Source organism: Pantherophis guttatus, chromosome 3 (genome assembly GCF_059756535.1).
Source record: "Pantherophis guttatus breed Tessera chromosome 3, ASM5975653v1, whole genome shotgun sequence".
NCBI classification, from domain to species: Eukaryota; Metazoa; Chordata; class Lepidosauria; order Squamata; family Colubridae; genus Pantherophis; species Pantherophis guttatus.
In genome coordinates, this window is record NC_142065.1 from 93816978 (window position 1) to 93836287 (window position 19310).

General features: G+C 41.3%; 1 protein-coding gene across 1 annotated transcript; it reads left to right on the top strand.

The window, feature by feature from the left end:
* Nucleotides 1–1964: 1964 nt before the first annotated feature.
* On the top strand, nt 1965–16728 carry LOC148114677 (complement factor H-related protein 2-like). The gene is made up of 8 exons (XM_087890697.1): nt 1965–2191; nt 5266–5439; nt 6971–7159; nt 9428–9610; nt 9875–10081; nt 14239–14418; nt 15394–15602; nt 16507–16728. The coding sequence occupies exons 1-8, from the start codon at nt 2128–2130 to the stop codon at nt 16726–16728; spliced, it is 1428 nt and encodes a 475-aa protein (XP_087746823.1). The 5' UTR covers nt 1965–2127.
* Nucleotides 16729–19310: the final 2582 nt, after the last annotated feature.

A 19310-nucleotide genomic window follows, 5' to 3' on the forward strand; every position in this document is an offset into this window, starting at 1 on the left:
GGTGCATGGAGCAAGATGTGGTTCCTCTTGCTGTCTTACCTGATTTACAGCTCTGCATTTAAATATTTTCAGGGAGGGCTTATTTTCGGGGGGAGGCTTCTTTTAGCACATACACTCAAAGGCCCAATTGGGTTTATTTATTTATTTATTTATTTATTTATTTATTTATTTATTTATTTATTTATTTATATATATATTTATTTATTTATTTATTTATTTAATTCAATTTGTATACTGCCCTTCTCCTAGTGGACTCAGGGCGGTGCACAGCCAGAACTAAAACACATACCAATACAAAATTTAAAATTATTAAAAGAATTACATACTTTGGCCCAAATTTAAAACAATTCGAATTAAAACCCATTGACAGATTAAAAGCTAAAAAGCTAAAAAACTAAAAAAAAAGGGGGGGGGGTTTCACGCCAGCCCTACTTGATGGAAAAGAAAAGTTTTCAGGGCACGGCGAAAGACCCGGAGATCCGTTATCCTTCTTATCTCTGGGGGCAAATCGTTCCAGAGGGCAGGAGCTGCCACAGAGAAGGCCCTCCCCCTGGGGGTCGCCAGCCGACATTGCCTGGCTGACGGCACCCTGAGGAGTCCCTCTCTGCGGGAGCGTACTGGTCAGTGGGAGGCTATCGGCCTTATTATTAGGGGATGTCTTATTTTTGGGAAAACAGGGTATATTAAGAATATCATAAAGAAAAAATATAATATATAAAGAAGTAACAGAATAACAGAATTGGAAGGGAACATGGAAGTTTCTTGGTGTAATCCTCTGCTCAAGAAGAAGCATAGAAAAAAAATCATCCACAAATAATAAGAAAAAACACATGTTCAATTAACCCCTTCTAAGAAAATAAAATGGTGATAAGAAATTAATCATCTGATTCTGGTTTTCCTGATCAAGAAAAGGGCCAAGGAAAGATCCTAGCTGCTTTTCTAAAGGTCTTTAAGGTGTGGACCAATGTTAATATTAAAAATGCCTTGTAAACCTTCTTAAAGTTTATTGTATGTTATTGTGTCAATAATTATTTATTAAAAAGGAAAAATTGCTCAGTGATAGAATGGTTTACAATTTTTGTGTCACTTGAATAATTTTAGCCATTTACTAGAAGTAGCATGCTATAGAACCCATCAGTCAAGGAACTTCAACTAAGAGGTTCTAGGAAAAGAGCCTTCATTGCCCTGCCCACACCTAGAAAATCTTGCTGCTGGAGAGGATATATGACCCCACCCTCTAGGCCTTCTGGACTGACCTCAAAACCTGTCTCACACAATTGGCTTGGGACCATGATGGGGGTGCTTTACACTATTGTGTGACCTTTTGTGTGTGGGGAGCTAAAGTGGTTGAATTCCCTTTTTCAGGAAAGAAGGAAATGTGGTAAAAACCAAGTTTTTATAGCTCTTATACACTGGTATAAAAATGAGGTAAGAAGAAAAAGGTAGATCTTGTATCCTTCTGATAAGGAGGCAATATCTTTCTTATTTTCTCTGTTCTTATATCCACTGGGAGGTGATATCATTTTGACTTCCTAGATATTTGTAAAAGTTAAATCCAACCCTAGCTCTCCAGAATCGGGGGGGAGGGGAAGGGGAAACAAACAGGTATCAAAGGGTACAGTCTCCCATGGGATTGCCAATGATTAACTGTATTTGACTGAAGATTGTAAAACTACAGTTTTTTTAAAAAAAAGAAAGATATTGGATATCTACAACGTGTGGTTCCTATACATCATAAATGCAAAATAGATCTGTCAGATTCATAAATGTCATGTATAATAATTTTGCTGATAGCTGCTGCTGCTGAAGACGTTGGACAGATTCTTGAATGCAAGTGGTGTTTTTTTTTCCCTTCGTAAGAATTGAAAGCACTGCCTGAAAAGCCAAAGTATTGTTTTATTTGTTTATGGTAATCATTGCAACACAAAGTTCAAAAATTTCTCGTGGAATCCTCTCTTAGCTCTTGGCAAGATCATATTCTTATTCCCGTAATACTGTCTTCTCCCAGAATCCTTGACAACAAACAAATATAAAATGAGGAAGGGATGGTAGTAGTTGGGAGAAATCCACTGAGATTGCCAAATTGCCGAACTGAGGTTTGGTAGTTCAGACATTGCCTGAAGAGCTATGAAGAGCTGGCTACTCTTGGTTGCTGCTGTTCTTCTCTGGCCAGGCGGCTCTTCTCAAAATGGTAAGTTAAGAAGAAAAGAAATCAAGGGGTTACTAAGGAAAGCAGCTTCTGCTGCGTTCATCAAAGAAGCAATTTCTTTTAGCAAAAGCAAAGAGTTCCATTTTCCACCTGTGGCTTTCTGGAAATTTGTAATGGCAGATTCTTTAAGGATATCATAGACTTACAGTATAATTCTAATCCCCTTCTTAAATGCAAGATTTTTGAGCAACTGATTTGTGTATAGCAAAATACCTTGCATCAGTATTGTAAATTCACACCTGTTGTGAGGGACTTTGCTTCAGTTAATAAAAAAGAGGATAGGATGATAACCAAATGATCACCATGTCTAATAACGCTACTTTATGTTTAATGGTTTATTTTGCTTATAAACAAAAAAGATCCTCAAAAGTTGAAATGAACAGATGTAAAAATGAAATATTTATTTGTTTTATTTATTTATAAAATTTGTAAAATTGTATATATTTATATTATATAAATATAATTTATATATCTACCATATTTCTACCATAATTTAACTAAGTACATGCTGTCAGTACGAATCTACATTTCCCCCCCAATTTTTCTCTCGTCTTCCTTCTAGATGAGGTGATTTTATGAGAGCCTCCATTATGCCTCGGGCTGCCCCTATAGTACATGATACATGCATAAAAACATTGATCATCTAGGAACCATAACCTGTTCCAAGGAGACAAGTCAGAAGTTTGAAATTTTAGAGATGTATTTCAGTTGTGTTTGCATCAGGATACATACAAAAGTAATTAGTATATATCTTAATTCACAGTGATGATATGAAGAAAAAGAGGGAAATATTCACATCTCAAGACATTGAAGCTAAGATTACATTTGCTTATATTCACACTAATTGAACCTTTGAGCAAATAATAATTAAATAAATAATTAATTATTTATCACTGTTTTTGGTTGCCTGACAGTTGCCTGGGCCGGGCTTTCTTCTTTTCCCTTTTTTAATCAATTGATTTATGTTTCTTATGTAGGGGGAAAAGTAAGAAAAGTATTGACCCTGTAAACGTAGATCACAGAAGGTGTTCCTTTCCCAATAATTGTAAAATTAATAAACCATTTGTACAATAGGTAATGATTGCCATCTCGTATCAAGCTGTTACTTTCAAATTCGATAGCTGAAGGGTTAGAGATATTCTACAATTATTTTCTTCCCTGCTTCTGCCCACCATTGCTGTTTTGAATGAATATTTGTGCTCTCTACACTGTATAAACTCTCTCTCTCCCTCCCTCTCCCTCCCCCCTCTCTCCCCCTCAATATCTCACAATTGTATTCTACTATGCTCTATCTCTAAAAAAGATAAGGGAAGGGAAGGGAAGAACAAGGTGAGAGAATTATAGCCTATAGAATAAATTCTCAGCTGGCACCATTTAAACTAGATAAAAAGAAAGAAACTATAGGTAATAGACATTGAAAAATTAATAGTAAGAAATGGATTTATTTCTCTGGGGAAAGAACTGTTGCCAGCTTTAACATTTTTGAGTCAGATATTGCTGAGGAAGTATATAGGGAAAGATGAGAGGGTGATTACAATTAACAAAAATTTATTGTTGAAAATCTAATATGTACAATATCAGAAAGATTTCTTCAGAACCACCCATGTTTAGCCACGGTAAGTACCAGCAAGGAGGAAATTCCAAAGAAAAACTTACAAAGAAGTTGCTTTGGGGGGGCAAGTTTGCTAGCCCTTCAACCTCTCTCTATCTCCCCATCCACAGAGTTGCTTAGGTTACGCTTCAGCAAGGGAAGGTTACATATTACAGGCAGTCCTTGAGTTATATCTTAATGGAGACTTTCCATCACAGTTATGCAACATGTTACGATCATAAAGTGGATCAGTCATGAGAGTGACTAGATTTTATAAATATGTTTGTGGTGGCCATTAAATGAATTATCACAGTCATTAAGTGAATATGTATTTGTTAAGTATACCAGTGGTTCGCCATTGGTGTGGTTTTGCAGTAAACCAGAAGTAAATGCTTTTTACTTACTTAGGTTTTCAGCAAAACTGTCATAAAACAGGGTCATGTGTATACGGGATGCTTCAATTGGCTGTAAATACAACCCAGTTGCCCAGCACCAATTTAATTTAATTTAATTTAATTTAATTTAATTTAATTTAATTTAATTTAATTTAATTTAATTTAATTTAATTTAATTTAATTTAATTTAATTTAATTTAATTTAATTTAATAATTTAATAATTTAATTTAATTTAATTTAATTTAATTTAATTTAATTTAATTTAATTTAATTTAATTTAATTTAATTTAATTTAATTTAATTTATCGCATTTCTATGCCACCCAACTCCCAAAGGACTCTGGGCGGCTTACAGCAAATATAATGCAAACAAGGAACATAGAAAAATTATTTAAAAACATTATAAAAACATTTTAAAAACATTAAAAGCCCATGCACACAATTCATGGCTGGATCTCGCAAGATTGCAACAGCGAGATCAACAACTCCAGGCCTGCTGGAAAAGCCAGGTCTTCACCACTTTCCAGAAGGCCAATAGGGTGGGGGCAGTCCAGATCTCAGGAGGTAACTGGTTCCAGAGAGCTGGGGCAGCGACAGAGACGGAGTCCCCTGCGGGCCTGCCAGCCAGCACTATTTAGCTGACGGGACCCAAAGGAGACCAACTCTGTGAGATCTTATCAGTCGCTGGGAGCTATGTGGTAGAAGGCAGTCTCGAAGATAGCCTGGCGCTGAGCCATGTAGGGCTTTCAAAGGTAATAACCAACACCTTGAATTGAAACCAACACCAAAGTGCACTCATCTGACTGAAGCAGGGGGTGAGTGTTGACATTTTGAATCTGGATCATAAGCACTCCACAACTAAGTTCCTTGGCATTTCAAATGATCACTAAATTGAGGATTACTTATAGTTAAGTGTCCAGCAAGCATTGGTTTCTTAGTTAAGACAAAAGTGGGAAATAATTATCTAACTTGGGTTTGTTATCTCCAGTTCATGGGAAGTTCATGAGAGTAAATAGAAAAAGTGAGCTTGTCTAAGCAAATAAGATAATTTTATGTAAATATAATTTCAGCATGTGAAGAACCAGATGAGATTGACTTTGGGGAAATTGTGAGTGCTGAGAAAGCCAAGTATCTGGAAAATGACCGAGTGCAATACAGGTGCAACCCTGGCTATGTCTTGGAAGGACCTGAATGGATTCAGTGTAAGGGACAAAAATGGACACCTCATCTACCAAAATGCTTGGGTAAGGCATCATGCTTTTTTTTTTTTTACTAGTGTAGACCTGGGAGAAAATGCTGAATTCATCCAGTAGGAGAAGAATTGTAGCTGCCAAATTCTTTGAGAATTTGATTGAATTTGCATCCAGGTTTTCCCTCTGAAGACACAAACTGTGCTGGTGTCATCTTCTTCCATTTGAAAGCTAAAAAAAATTAAACTGTTCCAAACTGTTGAATGAGCAAGCAAAATAGTGGATATAACTAAATGATATTCAATTGGAAGCTTATTCAAGGATGCTGAGTAACTGCGGGATACAGTTACATCTGGTAACAGACTCAGTGGTTAATAAAATAGGAAAGTGAATTCTTTTGCTATGGAATTCAGCCAGCTAGAATGCTGTAGAAGGAAAACTTTTGAGTCTAGTAATTACAATTTATTCAGCACATTTACTCAGTTTCCTCCATGATCTTTCCATCTCTATTAATAATACAAAACTAGATCCCATCATCCTTGTAGCTGGTACAGTTGGGTAAATCATCACATTCTTACATCCTTTGTGCAAAAACTGTCTAGGAAATAACAAAAGCTCAGACAATTCAGCACAGTTTGTCAAGAGGTTATTCAGAGGACAAAATACTTCACTGAAACATTTCTGGCCAGGACTCAGATTTCTTTTATTTGACTGGTGCCTTGGTAGTGACTTTTCCTCCAGTTCCCCAAAGTTATTTCTTATGCTTGTTATGGATATTAGGATGTCATTAATTCAACAAACCCCTTCATGAATCACTGCTGTGTCATGGTAAAGGGGCTTGTAAAGCTCAAAAGCTATGAGCTAAGCCTTGTGGGGTCACCCAAGATGGACAGGTCATAGGAGAGTTCTGCCAAAATGTGGTCTACTTGAGAAGGAAATTGCCACCCACTCTGGTATCCTTGCCAATAAAACCACATGAACAGTATCAAAAGGCTAAACAATATGATGCTGGTAGTTGTGCTCTTCCAGTTGGATTGTGTCCAATATGCTACTGGGGAAGCGAGGAGGGCAATTGCAAGTAGCACAAGAAAGAATGAAGCAGCTGAGCCAAAGCTGAAATGACACTCAGTGGTGGATGTGTCTGGTGGTGAAAAGAAAGTCCAGTGCTGTAAGAACACTATTCCATAGGAATCTGGAATGTAAGATCTATGAATCAAAGTAACATGGATCTGGTTGAACATGAATGGGAAGATTGACAGCAACATCTTGGGAATCAGTGCAATTAAAGTGGATGAGAATGAAATTTTCCAATTTTAATAGAAAAACAATACAGGGATATAATCTCAAAAATGACAAAATGATCTTGGTTAGAATTCAAGGCAAAGCATTCAACATCATAGTAATTTAAATCTATGCCCCAACTACTGATGCTATAGAGCAGGGTGTCAAACTGGATTTCTTTGAGGGTCAGATCAGCATTGTAGTTTTCTGTGGGCCAGCAAGGGGGGGGGGAAGTAGAGGAGAAACCAATTGGCAATTATCTCCCTTCAGAAGATCTACTTTCTTTTCTTTTCTATTTTTTTAGCACCCTGCAGTATCACAAGCCAACAGCTAGCAACAAAAAACTTGTTTGTATTTGGGAGTCAAAGAAAAGCTCGACTTATTCAGAGTAATCATAGCCTGCAATTTCAGTGTAATGAAGGATATGTCATTGTGGTTCCATCAGTCAGAAAGTGTGTTGACGGTTACATGGAGTTGCCTTTATGTATCTCTGGTAAGCATGCTGTCAGTATCATGGATTCTGTCAGTGATTTAATCTTCACTGAACTCTCTCACATCTTGGCTTAGAATTTTACTAGTGTAATCTAATTTTTAAAAAAATCTGAAGCACATCAGATAGGAGAAGGATGTTCTGGCATTTCTCCAAACATACAAATTGTCTCTAAGGTTAAGTCTTAACCGAACTTCAGTTAAGAATTATGTTTCCTTGTAGTTGAAAATATGCATAATATTGGTAGGAATTTGTATCACAAATTGCAAAGGTTGTATCAAAATATGTTGATGTCATATTATTAAAAGAGAGTTTAACTTGGAAAGTATTTGATGGTTAAATTAGCCTATAAATAGAAAGTATACTGTGCTATGCTCACAGAGCTGATGGATTATTTTTATGCTGATCAAGTTGAAGAGTTTAAAATTAAAATATTGGGTGCTTCATGAATTAACAGGTAAATTGTTAACATGTTGTTTAAAGCAAGTGAGACAGCAACATAAAGTTTAAAATATCTACATATGATGGTATGAGAATTACAAATGCAATAGAATATACAATAGAACAGATACAATTACAGATCCAACAGAATGAGCGATAATACAACACTGATATTACTATTCAGTTATTTAATCATATCTATGTGTAATAATTTAAATGAAAGACCTTTACAGTCTTTATTAGAACATGATTATGTGTCAGCCTTGCAAAGTAGATCGTAGAGGATGTACCATCAGATGAGCTAATTCTACTGTTAAGGTAGGGTTACTTTAACAGAATCTTGCAATCCAAAAGTACATTCCTTCGCCCTGTGCCTTTTAGAGCCCATGAAACTGGGAGGGTCTCTTCTGAACCGCTTGCCCTGTCTATTCCTGGCATGGACTGAGTTGCCTTTTAAACTGATGGTTCCCTTGGTTGCATTTCTTCCCCTTTTCTCCCAAGGTCATTCCCACATACCATTACTTCATATATTTCTGTAGAGATCTTGGCAGTTATCTGAGTCAACATAAAGCAAAAAGTATTTTAACTTATAGCAAAACAAGAGAGAGAGAGAGAGAGGGAGGGAGAGGGAGAGGGAGGGAGAGAGAGATTGTTCTAATAGGTTGTACCTGATTTTATTTGAAAAGTTGGACAGAATGTATAATAATGTTAAACCAATTTCTTTATAATTATTATTTTAAGGAATGTCAACAGTTTCAGCTTCAATTTCCTGCCCCAAAATTTAACAGTGTCAATATAATCAATTTAATCATATTTTATTGTTAATCAAATTGAATTGAAACATATCAGAAATTTTAAAATACCTTTAAAGTTGAAAATGCTGATATTTCTGATTTATGGGATGAAGACTTGAAATATTTGATAATGGAGTATCAATTTATTTAAGACTTTAAAACATGATAAGTGTTTGTGTTAAGTGTAACTTGAGTTTGAAATGAATTTATGAAAGGATTTTCTTCTGAGCTTAGTGGAACATCTGAAAGACTATTTCAGGACGATTTCTGATTGTAGCTGAAATAGATTTTCTTTGTTGCTGGTGTAAGAAAGGTAAGGGCACATCAATTAATTTGATTTGATCACGGCCAATTTTGGTTTTCTTTTGGAAGAATCTTGTAATAAATCACCTGATCTGCTGGGAGTTTTTTAGTTTTTGTAAGGGTTTTAATTGGAGTATTTTAATTAACTAAAAATAATTTATTATTTTATTGTGCGATTATTTTATTTTTGTGAGCCGCCCCGAGTCCTTTGGGCTAAGGGAGGCATATAAATTTGATTAAATAAATAAATAAATAAATAAATAAATAGAAATACTGTATATGCAAATGTTTTCATCATTACACATGTTAAAGATGTGAATGCTATTTTACTATTTTGAATTACATTCTAAAATGAAGGCATCTAATACTTTCTTAGGAACTTGGGGTTATGTCATGCGTAGCCAAGAAAATTTGGAAAACTGCTATTACTTTAAATATCAAGAAGTGGATTAAAAAATGTATAACATCAATTTTTGAAAAGACCATTCTTTTCTGTAAAGAAAAATTGATATTGTAAAATTTTGTCATAGATTCCATAATAATGACAGATTTTGTTTAAATATAATTTGAAATTATATAATACATATAAGGGGTGTGCATGTATTATATAAATTACATACATACATACACACACACACATATAAATTATTTAGATCAGTTTAACCTATTAATTCTTAGAGAAGAAATTCTAAGTTTATTTATTTATTCATCTTCATGCTTTCATATTTGATAGAAAGAGGGCAAAATTGCAGTGGTCCACCAAGAACTGAGAACGGAGACATTACTACTTTATCTGAGAAGCAGTACAGATCTGGCTCTTCAGTAGAATTCAAATGCCAAAGTTATTATGCCATGGAAGGCCAAAAAATATCTTTTTGTGATGATGGGACCTGGACAAAAGTACCCATTTGCCTTGGTAAGCGGAAAAGAAAGTCTTCATCTAATTTTCATGAGCATTTCTAATAATTAAGAATAATTGCTTTCTCTCTCTTATATAAAGAAGATTTAATTGATGTTTCCTGCAGCAGCCCTCCTTTATATACGATTTCAATTCTGTTAACTTGGGTGAAGTAGCTACTAGATGAAAGCTAAATCTAGGTAAATCTTGCAATAAGATAATATGATGCATTTCAATCCCGACAGCCTTCTCAAATAGGATTTGCTTTCTTTTTCACCTCAGATCCCTGTGTGATCCCCAGGACTGAATTGGAAAGCCAGAAAATAGAAGTTAAAGATGGAATAGATGTGCCTGAAAATATAGTTGTCCAACGTGGTCTTTCTATTGAGCTGACCTGTAGAACAGGATATGTCCTGGAAGCAAATTCTTCCCAATCAGCTTTTATAATTCAGTGTGATGGGACACCGCCCGTGATTCCTAAATGCAAAGGTGACTCAAAAAGTTTAATTTTACAATTCTGCTATCACCAATCCAGGGCCAAAACACTTCAGTTTGAGTCTATTTATGATTAGAGCTAAAATAAGCTGCAATTATTTATGTGTTTTACTGGTAATTTTTATCCCATCTTGATGCATTCCCAGCTGGGCTGCACTTTTCTATTCTGAAAAGGCGCATTTGAAATTCTTGGGATGTAATTGAAATAGAACAATGTGAAAACTTTCAGATTGCTGAAGAGGAGTGGTGCAATGAAAGACACATCCATTGGTGGTTTAATGGCCAAGTTAGTGCAAAAACTGCACTCTTCAGATCCTCCCCCAAAGGTCTGTTGTATCATCAATGTAGGGGTAATCTGCACCAGTGGTGGGTTTCTACCGCTTCACCCTGGTTCCACCCACCCAGATTTTATCACGGATGCTCTGTGCATGCGCAGAAGCACCGCACGTGAGTGAAACAAGTTCACAGTTCCGAACCAGTAGGGAAGGTAAGTGAAAACCACTACTTATCTGCATGGCAATATTTTTATATCATTAAAAGATACAGTAATTGCTTTTGCTGATAGTAGACTCCATAGCTGAGCTATTGTTTCCATTTTTAAAGAATTTATAAACTACTAGCTGTACCCGGCCACGTGTTGCTGTGGCCCAGTCTGGTGCTTCCGCTGGGCTGAAAGAGCGAGGCTGAAGTTCCAAACTCTCCATGAACATTTGGTGGGCATGGCCCACTCGACGTCACTCACTTTCATCAGTCACATGACAGCCCCTGAGCCATGCTTACCTACCTGGTGATTAGGGCAGAGAACCGGTTGCTAAAAAACAATGGGAACCACAAAATCCTCCCTCTCTGTCTCCCCCCTTTATCTTTCTATGTCTCTCTCTCTCCCCCGTCTGTATCTCTCTATGTGTCTCTCTCTCTCTCCCTCTCTCTGTATCTCTATGTTTCTCTCTCTCCCCCCTCTCTCTGTATCTCTCTCTGTCTCTTTTTCTGTCCCACCCTCTCTCTCTGTATCTCTGTATGTATCTCTCTCTCCCCCCCGTCTCTCTGTATTTCTCTATGTCTCTCTCTCTCCCTCTTTCTCTGTTTATCTCTGTCTCTGGCCCGGCCTCTTCTGCATCCCCCACCATCACCCTTACCTTTTCAGGCCAGGCCTTCACAGCTCTCTGCACTAGAGCAGAATCTTGGGGGGCCCCTCTGTCCTCCCTACACAGAAGTTCTCTGGGGGCTTAACGGGGAGACACATAGCAGGGAAGAGAAGGGAAGGGAGGGAGGGAAGGGGTGTGGCGGGGGTTGGAGGCTGTTTTGGGGCTTCCCGCCCGAAGGAAGAAAGCGGCAAAGCCAGGAGCCATGTACACCCCACTGGATTCCTGCTGTGCAATTCTCCACCACCACCTGCAAAGGGCAGGGGAATGATTAAATCCCCCCCTCTTCCAGGCGAAATGAAGGAGGGCCGGCCATTCTCCCTCCTGGCCATTTTCACCCCCGAAGCCTCCCCGGAGCCCCTTTTCCGCCAGAGGCCGAAATTTTCATGTAGGCTCCATGAACTGCCAGAGCACCCATCTGGGAATCAAAGGTGGCGCTGGTCAAAGGTGACCCCGAGGCTCCACTTGCCTCCATCTCCTGCTCACCGACTGGATTCGCATAGCGCGGGTTAGCGGCTGGTCTTTCTGACCTCAGGGCCTGTGGTAGCGTTGGGCCAGGCACGATTCGGGCCAGGCGAGGGATGGAGGGTTCCCACTTAGCAGACCCAGGCAGCCTGGTTGCCAGGTGTTCTTTGGAGGGAGCCCCGAGAGCGGCTGGTGAGAGGGATGGGCAGCAGCGGTGGGTGAGGCTAGTTCGCGGGGTGGCCGGGGGAGGGGGAGGTCAGAGCCAGGCTCGGGCAGACTCCGGCCAGCCCTAGAAGTGCTGTGAGGGCTTCCTGGTGGGGAGCCAGCTGCCTACCTGCCGAGCCTGGTGGCAGGATATGGCCCTTGGGCATCTCTGCCTTCCAAATGTGCAGTTTCTTGGAAGCAATATGGAGAGTCTAAATATAAGGAGCAAAAATCTGTTGAGCATAATCAGGGCTTGGAGGCTGCCATATTGGTTTTACGTCCAGCAGATGGCACTGTTTTTCAATGTTTTTCAATGTTTGTCAATATCTTTCAATGTTTTCCAATGTTTCAATGTTTTTCATGTTTTTACCTGTCACAAGTGTGACATGTATATAAAATAGGTATAGAAAAACATGCCCGTAGTCGAATGCAACGTTGTGTCAAAATTTGAAAGCAATCGGAGAAGAACTTTAGGAGATGTGCGGTTATGTACAAATGGACATTTACATTTTTATTTATATAGATTACCATACCAAAATCTAAATATCAATACCAACAGAAATTCCAACTCTATTTCTAACAAGACTATAGGGAATTCTTTAATTAGTGGGGGAAAATATTGCTGTGCTTCTAATTTTAGCACTAGCAGATTAGGGGATGTCTAGTGAAAGACAACTCACAATTTTAGTAGCCCAACCTCTCCCAGAACCAGTTATTCCACCACAGGCATTAGAAGAACTTCATGGAGATGTTTCTTTGTTTATTCATGCATGCTATTTCTGTACCATGTTGATTCTTATGGATTCTAGGCAGTTTACAGATATTAAAATAGCAATAAAATAATCAAAAATTTTAAAATTTAAAAATAGAGCCTTGGTAGTACAGTGGTCTAAAGCACCCTGTTATTAAGACCAGCTGCCTGCAATTACTGCAGGTTCGAATCTCGCCAGGCTCAAGGTTGACTCAGCCTTCCATCCTTTCTAAGGTAGGTAAATTGAGGACCCAGTTGTGGGGGCAATAAACTGATTTTGTATAAATATACAAAAGGATGAAGGTTATTGCTTAGCGCATTGTAAGCCGCCCTGAGTCTCCAGAGAAGGGCGGCATATAAATCAATTTTTTAAAAAAAATTCAATAACATAATGACTAAGAATAAATCATAAGAAAAATGCACACATGTAGACCCAAATCTCTGTGGTCCTACACTCACTACTAGCTTCAAGAAAACCAGGAGAGTGACTGCCATTCTCTACTTAGGGCAGCTGTTCCTAAGGAGGGGAGCTGCAAGGAGAAGATGTGATATCACTCCCTGACTAACCTGAAAGCTGGGAACTCTTGCCATCCAGGTTAAACAAACCCTGGTTATCTGGAAAACTCAATGTCATAGATGCCCCATACTCAAGCTATAAACAACTAATCATGACCAGAGGCACATTGGTAGCCACTGCAACTTTTGCAGCAATGATGTAATGTAGCAGATCTAAGAGTATATATTGAGCATACAGATATTGAATTCTAGACCAGTTGATGTTTTGATGGTATCCCTGGGGCAATGCCAGGAGGAGCTAATTAATTGTTTAATTACATGCCAAGAAGGCGGTATCCACTCTCAGAAATCACATAGATTGATAGTCTCCAGGGAATTTGTCCCACTCTATCCTTCAGGTCTTCCAGCAATGCATCCATCATCACCCTAATTGTCCATCTATATTGTTGTTGGTGATCCACTACCTGAGAGTTATCATCATGGATAGATGACTGCTCCTAATTCTGAGCAGAATTTGAACAGAATGGGAAAAGGAACAAGCCCTGCAAGTTCCATTGCAAAGCATTTGAAGGCCTGATTTCTTTCCCCTGTTATTGTTAACTGAAACTGTAGCTTCAGGCAGGAGTAGAACCACTACAATGTGGAACCCCTAATTTGCAATCTTTGCAGGTGGTTGAAAACACTACTGGGATTGACCGTGGGACTGAATAGCAAGAAGAGAGATATCAAATTGTAGCTTTATATTTCAATTCAAAGCCAAAGTGAAGGGAAAGAATAATTATAGCAACTTGCTAAATTTATTTACAATCTTCCAAATAAATAGTAGCCAAGGGCCACTAAAAGTATTTTAAATCAAGTTGGTTGATTTCACACTACATTTTAGATACTAATTTGCAGTTTTAAATTAGTTAATGCCCATCAGTATGCATGACTGCTAATGAAAATGGTCTCATTGGATATTTTAAAAATAATAATGATACTGGGGTTTTTTTTGATAATAGAAAGCAATGCCCATAATCTGATATGAGTGCATATTTCTTTTTTCAATATAAGATATGATTTATTTTCTTTAGAAATTACATGCAATTCTCCAAGAATATCAAATGGTTCTTTCCGACCTCAAAGAACTTTATACCATGATGGGGATCTAATTCGAATTCTGTGTGACAGTGGATTTACTTTTGAACCTGATAATGGAGAAAAGGTAATTGAGTGCACGAGAAACGGATGGTCACCTTCACCAAAATGTGTCAGTAAGTAGAACTTCCATGTATTGCTAAGACTTAAAGAAGGGCTAAGATATTTAACTCTGTGGAAGTGTACTTTTTAACATTATTTCATATAATTTTCCAATTATTTTTGCCCAAGGGATTTATCTCACCCAGAACATTTTGGTAGATTTTACACTTTTATTTATTTATTTGTCAAGCACATATTAGATAGCATATATAAGTATAAACCTGATTATGAATACATGAAATGAATATGAATAAAAGTGGGCATTAGGACAGGGTCAGTAGGCACGTTGGTGCGCTTATGCACGCCTCTTACAGACCTCTTAGGAATGGGGTGAGGCCAACAGTAGAGGGTCTAAGGTTAAAGTTTTGGGGGTGTGGGGATGAAACCACAGAGTCAGGTAGTGCATTCCAGGAATTGACCACTCTGCTGCTGAAGTCGTATTTTCTGCAATTGAGTTTGGAGGGATTTACTTTAAGTTTGTATCTGTTGTGTGCTCATGTATTGTGGTTGAAGCTGAAGTAGTCATTGATACAATATCATTTCATTCACCTTAAAAAGATTCTTTCTTTTGAAATACATGTGGGATGTATGCAACAAAATGTGTTTCAACAAAATGTGGATCAGTGTTTATTAACTGCATGCAAATGTTGGGAGTCCCTTGGCATCGCCCCGAATTGGTAGCATCCTAGGGGACAATTGAACACTGTCATTTGTCTCCCTCTTTAATCCTCACTTGGTAGTATGCCTCCCTCAAGTCCAGTTTAGTGAAGATTTTCCCCCTTGCTAAATAACCTACCATGTTTTCCCAAAAATAAGACTCTGTCTTATTTTCTTTTCGGTCCCAAAATAACCACCAGGTTTTATTTTCAGGAGATGCTTCACCCCCTTTCCTTAGGACCACTGCAGCCATGCTTCCCACACCCTGACATCTGTCACACCACTGTAAGATGCCACAAGGCTCATAATGCCGCTGCTGCCACTTATGGCAGGATGTCACATGGCTCATCATGCTGGTTCTGCCGCTCACGGCAGAAGGCTGTGTGGTGTGTTGTGTTGTTGTGTGCATGACAACATCATAATGAGACTCGTGGAATTCTGCCATGAGCAGCAGCACCAGCAGGACGACCAGCGAGCAGCTGCAGAAGAAGTTGGACAGTGGGATGACAGGTGTCAGGGCATGGGAAACCTGGTTGCAATGGTACTAAAGTAAGTGGCTATGGAGTGCATGGAGAAGCTCCACCCCCCACCTCTGCCGTAGCTTGATTTTTACTCCTACGCCTTGTTTTACCTCGTATAACCAGATAGTAGGTGTTGCTTAACTAGGGCTTATTTTTGGGATTTGACTTATATTAGGCATAGATAGGGCGTTGGTCTTACCTGATACGCCTCTTCTCTAGCTGGCGCCCACGGCAGTCATGCCTGGGTAGTGACACAACTGACAACCAATAGGACCGAGTCTACTGAATTTTGATACCGCCCCTTCCTTCGTTATCCAGTTTTGAGGCGAGGTTGTGCAGTAGACTGAAGGTGTCTGTAGAAATAAAGCAGGGAAATTAAAAGCCACCCACCCCCAGAACCAGGGACGGCCGGAAAGGATGGGGCTGACTGCCGTGGGCGCCAGCTAGAGAAGAGGCGTATCAGGTAAGACCAACACCCTTTCTTCTATGAGGCGCCCATAGCAGTCATGCCTGGGACATACCAAAGCCAGATGTCTCCTAGGGAGGGAGAGGCCGGACCTGCTGCAGAACCCTTCTGCCAAACGCTGCATCAGCTGATGCATAAGAGTCGAGCCGGTAATGTCTTATGAATGGAGACACCGAGGACCATGTGGCAGCCCGACAGACCTCCTCCAATGGAGCCTGCGTTGACCAGGCAGCGGAGGTGGAGGCGCTCCTGGTGGAATGCGCGGTGATGTTATGAGGAACAGGGAGCGAGTGAGCTTCATAGGCTGACGCTATGGTGGCCCTGATCCACCTTCCTATGGTCACTGATGAGGCACGGGAACCCATGGTAGACGGTTGAAAGGAAAGAAAGAGGGCTTCTGTTCTCCGGAAGGAAGCCGTATGGGCCACATAGATCTTGAGGGCCCTCTGGACGTCTAGTTTATGCCACATGAATTCCTGGTGTCGACGAGGGGAAGGGCAGAAGTTTGGGAGAGTGAGCTCCTGAGATCTGTGGAAGATGGTATTGATCTTCGGGACAAACGCCGGGTCCAGGCGAAGGACCACCCTGTCCGTGTGGAAGATGCACAGATTGGAACGTACGGGCAGAGCCGCGAGTTCAGATATCCGTCGAGCAATGAGGAACGAAACTTTAAAGGATAAAAATTTAAGGCTGACGTCCCGTAGAGGCTCGAACGGCGGACAAGTCAAGGCAAAGGACCTTATTTAGGTCCCAAGTGGGGAACCTATGGACCATAGGTGGGTGCAGGTTAGTAGCTCCCCGTAGAAAGGACCGTATGAGAGGATCATTGGAGAGAGATTTCAACGAGGAACAGGTAAGTATTGACGACAGGGCGGCTACCTGATGTCGGAGAGTATTAGGGGCTAAGCCTGAGACGAAACCCTGGTGAAGAAAGTCCAACAGCTGGGCGACTGTGACGTTAGTGGGAGAAATGCCCTTCCTGCGGCACCAAGAAGAAAAGGCACGCCAAGTGGAGTCATAAATCCGGAGGGTAGAAGGACGGCGAGCAGCCTGAATGATGGTAATGGCGCCAGGAGAAACCCGAGCCTCGGTCAGGAGGAGCCGCTCAGCCGCCATGCGGTCAGCTGGAAGGACTGCGGATCCGGATGGAGGAGAGGGCCCTGGTGAAGGGAGATCCAATCGTCGGGAATCCTCCACGGGGGGGAGAGACGGACAGAGACACCAACTCGGCAAACCACGGGTGGCGAGGCCAGTGAGGTGCCAGCAGCAGAACCTCCGCCCGTTCCATGACTAACTTCCTCACGACCCTGGACAGAAGGGGAAGAGGAGGGAAGGTGTAGAGAAGTTGTCCCGGAGGCCAGGGGCTCCTCAGCACATCCACTGCTTCCGCCCCTTGAGAGGGGAAGCGGGAGAAGAAGCGGGGAAGCTGATGGTTGTTGCTCGAGGCGAACAAGTCCACCGTGGGCTGGCCGAAGCGAATGCACAGGTCCTCGAAGAGGAGGGGATGGAGACTCCACTCGGCTTGATCGATGAGGTTGCGGCTGAGAGAGTCCGCTTGGATGTTGGTCTTCCCCGAAATGTGTTTGGCTCGAATGGACGAAAGATGGGATTCGGCCCAGAGACCCAATTGAAGAGATTCCCGCATCAAGGATCGGGACCGAGTGCCCCCCTGCTGATTGACGTGGGCCTTGGCCGAGACATTGTCCGTTAGGACCAGGATGTCCCGACCAAGTATCAGAGGCTCGAAGTTGAGAAGAGCAAGGTAGATAGCTCTCAACTCCAGGACGTTGATGTTCATGGTCCGTTCCGTCTGGGACCAAAGGCCCTGGGCCATGTGGGAGTCCAGGTGAGCCCCCCAACCTGAGAGGCTGGCGTCCGTAGTGATGACCATCCTGGGAACTTCCCCGAACGAACAGCCCTGGGAAATTGCTGACGACGCCCACCAGGTCAGCGAGTTTCGAACCTCCGGGGACAAGCGGATACTCGAGGCCGAGGTGTTGGTCCATCTCCGTTGGTAAGGGAGTAGAAGCCACTGCAGCTCCCTGCTGTGGAGGCGAGACCACGGCATGATGCCGTAAGCCGAGACCATCTTGCCTAGAAGACTAGAAAGACCCAGCAGAGAGGCCGAGCCCCGCCTTTGGAACTTGGAGGCCATGTCAGCTAGACTGGACTGGCGCTCCAAGGACAGAGTTACCCGAAGAGAATCGGAATTAATAACCGCCCCAAGGTGTTGGAGACTTGTAGTGGGGAACAGATGGCTCTTGGCCCAATTAATGGAGAAGCCATGGTGTTGCAAAATGGAAATGACCGAGGCCAGATCCCTGGTAGCTTGGGACTGGGTTTTAGAAAGTATGAGAATATCGTCTAAATAAAAGAGGGTGTGAATAGGGATAGAGCTAATATGGCCTATGAGGGCAGCCATGATTTTAGTGAATACCCTGGGGGCAGAGGAAAGGCCAAATGGTAAGGCAGCATACTGGAAGTGTTGGCCATTATACGAGAAGCGAAGAAATTGTCGATGGGGAGGGAAAATGGGTACATGGAGGTAGGCCTCCGTTAAGTCAATGGAAGACATGAAGTCTCCCTTCCGAATGCAGAGCAAAATGGTGTGGAGAGACTGCATTTTAAAATGGCGATATTTGATATGCCGATTCAGGGACTTCAAATCAAGGATGGCCCTCCAGCTACCCGATGACTTGGGAACCAGGAACAAACGGGAGTAGAACCCCCGGCCCCTTTGTTGGGAGGGAACAGGCTGAATGGCCTTAATGGCCAGGAGATGTTGGATGGCCTGTTGAACCCTAGCCCTCTTAATAGGATCTAGGGAAACGGGGCAACGGAGATAATGGTTAGGGGGTGGGGATAGAAATTTGAGTTTAAGGCCAAATTTAATTGTGTCCCTGACCCAAAGGTCCGAGACAGAAATATCCCATTGGGCAGAGAAGTGGGACAAACGGCTGCCAATTAAAGAGTCAGGCAGAGCCCTAGCGGGAACGTCTAAAGGGACGGCCCCTCCCCCCACGAAAGGAAGGTTTCGATGTAAACCTAGCCCCTTGTCTAACCTGGTTTCCGAACTGCTGCTGAGACCTGGAAGGCAGGGAACGATGGGAACGTTGTTGGAAGTAGCTGGAATCAGATCCTCGAAAGGAAGAAGAGGAACGAAAGGAACCTTGAGGTCGATAGTCAGATCGACGAGCTATGGGTGGAAGAATTTTACGATGGTCCCTTGTTTCTGTTAATAGTGGGTCCAGCTGGGAACCGA

What these genes read in the sequence shown, in the direction of transcription:
- LOC148114677 (XM_087890697.1), top strand. Translation starts at nt 2,128, where the DNA reads ATGAAGAGCTGGCTACTCTTGGTTGCTGCTGTTCTTCTCTGGCCAGGC. An exon ending in AGGCGGCTCTTCTCAAAATG is followed by an intron (nt 2,192 to 5,265) that starts GTAAGTTAAGAA and finishes ATATAATTTCAG; the next exon opens with CATGTGAAGAACCAGATGAG. An exon ending in AAAAGTACCCATTTGCCTTG is followed by an intron (nt 9,611 to 9,874) that starts GTAAGCGGAAAA and finishes TTTTCACCTCAG; the next exon opens with ATCCCTGTGTGATCCCCAGG.